Source organism: Cyprinodon variegatus, unplaced genomic scaffold, assembly GCF_000732505.1.
Source record: "Cyprinodon variegatus isolate N-32 unplaced genomic scaffold, C_variegatus-1.0 Scaffold1436, whole genome shotgun sequence".
Taxonomy (NCBI): domain Eukaryota; kingdom Metazoa; phylum Chordata; class Actinopteri; order Cyprinodontiformes; family Cyprinodontidae; genus Cyprinodon; species Cyprinodon variegatus.
Window position 1 is genome coordinate 60,591 of NW_015151889.1, and position 4,158 is coordinate 64,748.

General features: G+C 40.9%; 1 protein-coding gene across 1 annotated transcript in view; it reads left to right on the forward strand.

The window, feature by feature from the left end:
* Window positions 1-1,605, forward strand: part of LOC107103384 (zinc finger protein 664-like) — a 3,679-nt gene extending 2,074 nt beyond the window's left edge. Inside the window, exon 2 of the mRNA XM_015403076.1 lies at window positions 232-1,605. Within this exon, the coding sequence (XP_015258562.1) occupies window positions 232-1,538 (1,307 nt within the window). The 3' untranslated portion in view covers window positions 1,539-1,605. The remainder of the gene's footprint in view (window positions 1-231) is intronic.
* Window positions 1,606-4,158: the final 2,553 nt, after the last annotated feature.

Below are 4,158 nucleotides of genomic sequence, written 5' to 3' on the forward strand. Positions count from 1 at the left end.
TGTAATATTTCACACAGGGGAAAATTGTTAGGCAAATTTTGGTGAGTTTTATGTATGTTTAGACCCTCAAACAGGTCTGTCATTTAGAAAAGAATAATAAAGATTTAAGTCATAAAGAGATCTTGACAGCTCTTCTCTAAAATAGGAATTTTATTTTATTATTATTAACAATGCCCAGACTGTGCCAAAGTTCTCGCTAATATCCATCAAATATTTAAATGTTTCCTGCAGATGTAAAGCAGATGCTGGTGGTTAAAGAAGAGGATCCTGTAGACCACCTGGTAGGTGCTGAGCTGCTTGATCCACAGCCCCCCCACACGAAGGAGGAACAGGAGGAGGTCTGCATCAGTCTGAGGAGAGAGCTGCTCAACAGCAAGGAGGAGACCATCAGTTTTCCAGTCAGTGTTCCTCCCTTTGAGAGCGTAGATGATGATCATTGCCCTCTGATCCTACAGCGTCATCAACATCAAGTTAAAGACAAAGATGTTCTGGGAGAGGAATCCATCAGGGTGAAAGATGATGGAGATTGCTTCATTGCCTCAGATGAAGTAAAACCCTGCATCTCTCAGCTGAAACATTTGTCTGAATCTAGACTGAAACCTAAGGACGTGAATGCTGACTGGAAGGAGGGCCCAGAAACAGGATCCTCACCTTCTCTGGATGATGAAGATACTCGTCTTACAGAGAAGGACGACGAGGACTCAAGAGGGAAAGTCCAGACAGGAAACATGTTTAGGTGTAAAGACTGCGGTGAAACATTTCCTGAAAAGGGAAGTTTAAGCATCCATAAGAGAATCCACAAAGAAGAGAAAGCTTCCTGTTGTGATGTTTGCGGGAAAAGTTTTACACGGACACATAATTTGAACAATCACATGAGAATCCACACCGGAGAGAAATCCTTCTGTTGTGATGTTTGTGGACAAAAATTCACCCTAAAGCCGAGTTTAAGAGTACACATGCGAATCCACACGGGACAGAAACCCTTTTGCTGTGACTTATGTGGACAAAAATTTAACCAAAAATCAGCCTTGAACACACACGTGAGAATCCACACAGGAGAGAAACCGTTCTGTTGTGAGATCTGTGGGCAAAAATACGTCCAACTATCAAACTTGAAAGCACACCAGAGAACTCACACAGGAGAGAAACCTTTTGGTTGCGATCTATGTGGACAAAGATTTAGCCATCCGTCAACTTTAAGAGCACACGTGAACATCCACAGTGGGGAGAAACCTTTCTGTTGTGAAATCTGTGGGCAAAGATTCTGTCAGAAAACACAGCTAATTACACACATGAGAACTCACACAGGACACAAACCTTATGGCTGTGAACTTTGTGGACAAAGATTTAGTCACAAAGTAAGTTTAAGGACACATATGAGTATCCACACTGGACAGAAACCGTTTTGTTGTGATTTATGTGGACAGGGATATAACCAGCAAGCAGGTTTAACAACACACATGACAATCCACGCAGAACAGGAGCCGCTCTGTTGTGATATGGACAAAGATTTAGCTGCAAATAGTCATGAGAATTAAAACGGTCATAGAATGATTCTATAGGGTATCTGGTCCTTAAGGTCTCTAATAAGGTGTGTAACATTGGTTGGGCTGAAAATGGCATATTAGCTGTTCTATGAGCCCTAATGCAGCCTGGTTAAAAGCCCTAGAATGAAACCACAGGTTTCTTTCTTTTATGGTATGATCATGAATATTTGGATGAGCTGTGCTCTGATTGGTTGGTTTACACCGAGGTAAGCTGCAGAGCAAAGACGCATCATAGCAACAAGCACCAAATTGTTGATATGGTAGGATGTCCTACTTTTCAGACTTAAAAAAATGTTCGGGAGGAATTTCAAAATCATCCGGGATTTTGGTCGACTACAGTGCAGCAGAACCAAGCCGTCAGCTCCGGGGCTGGTCCGGGAACCCCAGTGGGCAGGGGCATGGAGCCAGCGGGGGACGGAGCGACCAAATCTGTCCCGGTGATGGTAGCCTGGACACCGGCGGCTCATGCTTCACCCCTTCGCCTGCCTTACCGGGACGTGACAAAAGTCCAGGCCAGAACCACATAAGGCAACGTCCCCGAATTGACGTCACCTCGGTGCTTCGTTTGGATTCGCCCGTTTTATGGTGGAGGTTTGGAGTTGTAAGATTTGCAGAAAAAGGAGGGGTTGATGGAGTTTGAACTTCTCTGTACGTCCATTTCAGCCACTGAACTATCGTTATTCATCTATGACAATTTGCACTCTATGGCCCCTTTAAGGCTGCATAATATACTGAATATTTAAAGCAGGGCAGCCACTGTGAGATATTTTCATTCATTGCACGCTGATACAGCTCAAATTGTACTGTAGAATATAAATATCTGGCTGGCTTGCCAAATATGGCAGCAGTTGTACTGCGTAATGTAGTCCTGTGTCTGACATCATGCTCACTTAGCAACACAGAGGAAGCAGGATGTAAGAAGGGCATCTACATACTGGGCATCACGTACGAATCTGGGCAAAAACAGGGTTCTTACTGGCTGACTCCCACGCAATCAGGTCATAAGCTAAGAGATTTCCAGGAAGAGCGTCCAGTCGTGCAGGTGCATCCACACAGTGCGATGTGGAAACTATGAATGCCGCCTAGAATGGACTGAAGGTTGGGGGGATAACTGAATTGTGACGATGCATTGCTGGATGTATGAAGTGTTTAAGACAGCTGTATGAATTCGATTTTGTAATTAAATGTGTCCCCCCCTCCGGATGATAAAATGGTGTGAATCGTGGCCTTCTTTCTGTCATAAGGGAATTCTACCAATGAGCTTCCATAGTAAGACTAAACTACATGATTTAAAAGTTTACAGCTCACAATGTTTATCCTCACACTGTGCAGCCCGACGCTCTGATGCCACCTTACAACGGCTGACTGAATTTTAAACATGTTTGATTTTCAAGGTGGTCGCGAGAGCCTGATCGCTCCTCGTTACCCCCTTGACACTACACCGCGCACGACATGCGATCAGATTGAAAGTTGGCCGGATCAAAATATTCTCCCACGAATGGAGAATCGGCCCGAAAAGGGCAAAAAATCGTACAGTGTGTGCCCGGCTTCAGGTTGGCCCAGATGTTTGCATTTATGCCATACATCTGTGTTTTGTCACAAGCAGTTTTTCCATCCAGATGTCATGCCACAAAAGATAAAAAAATACAAATGAATACAAACAAAGTTGTGAATCAGATGTTTCCTTCCATTGGAGCCAATTAACCAGGCATAAAGTCATGTGTTTAGATTATTCTAGTCTGTAAACAGCTAGTCTGGTTTTGGTGAAGATACTGGAATCAGGGAAGTTGCGCTTACTTTATCACAGCAGCTACTTTTAGCACTGATACATGTCATCCTCTAAAATATGGAAGCAAATCGTTACCATATTTAAGAATGTGGCTGCATTGTTTGACTCTTAAATGAAATTAGTAATCATCCTGTTTGCATTTTCATTTCCTTCTTTAACACTGCTCATCCTTTTACTTAATTAAAATTGAAAAGAAAAACACATTTGAGATTTACTTTTCAAAATGTACCCCAGCAAATACATACCAAAATTCAATTTGAACTGTAAAATTTGTAAATGAAAAAGCATTTCCAGAAATGCTTTTTCATTTTAAGAAAACCTTCACAGAGCTGCTTTGAAACTGAAATAATTCAACTTTTAGAATTATCACTAAATAGATTGGATAGTTTTTGCAAATGTTTAGAAGTTATAAAACAAATCATCTTTTTCCTCTTTGAATATATATATTCAATATATATTCAAATATAACTACTGTTGTTGTTAGTCGGTCAAAATGTGATTTCAAATTATGAAAGTTTAGTTTTTCACAATGGAATAAACATGTTTTACAGTTTGAAATACTGTTAATGTTTTTTTATTATTTTGAAATGTTTGTATTTAATGAATTTGAATATTTTTTTTCTTCACATACTTCTGTCCTATCTCTGTGTTTTATAATAAATTTGTATGAAGATCTGATCCTCAAAAGAGCAATAAGCGATATTAACCACTAGGTGGAGCTGGAGTAAAGAGAAACGTCTTCAGACTTGGAAACAAAGTCAAACCTGAGAACTGATTAATGTGATTAATGATGGCTCTGTTCGAAAACCTAGGACGGGTCCT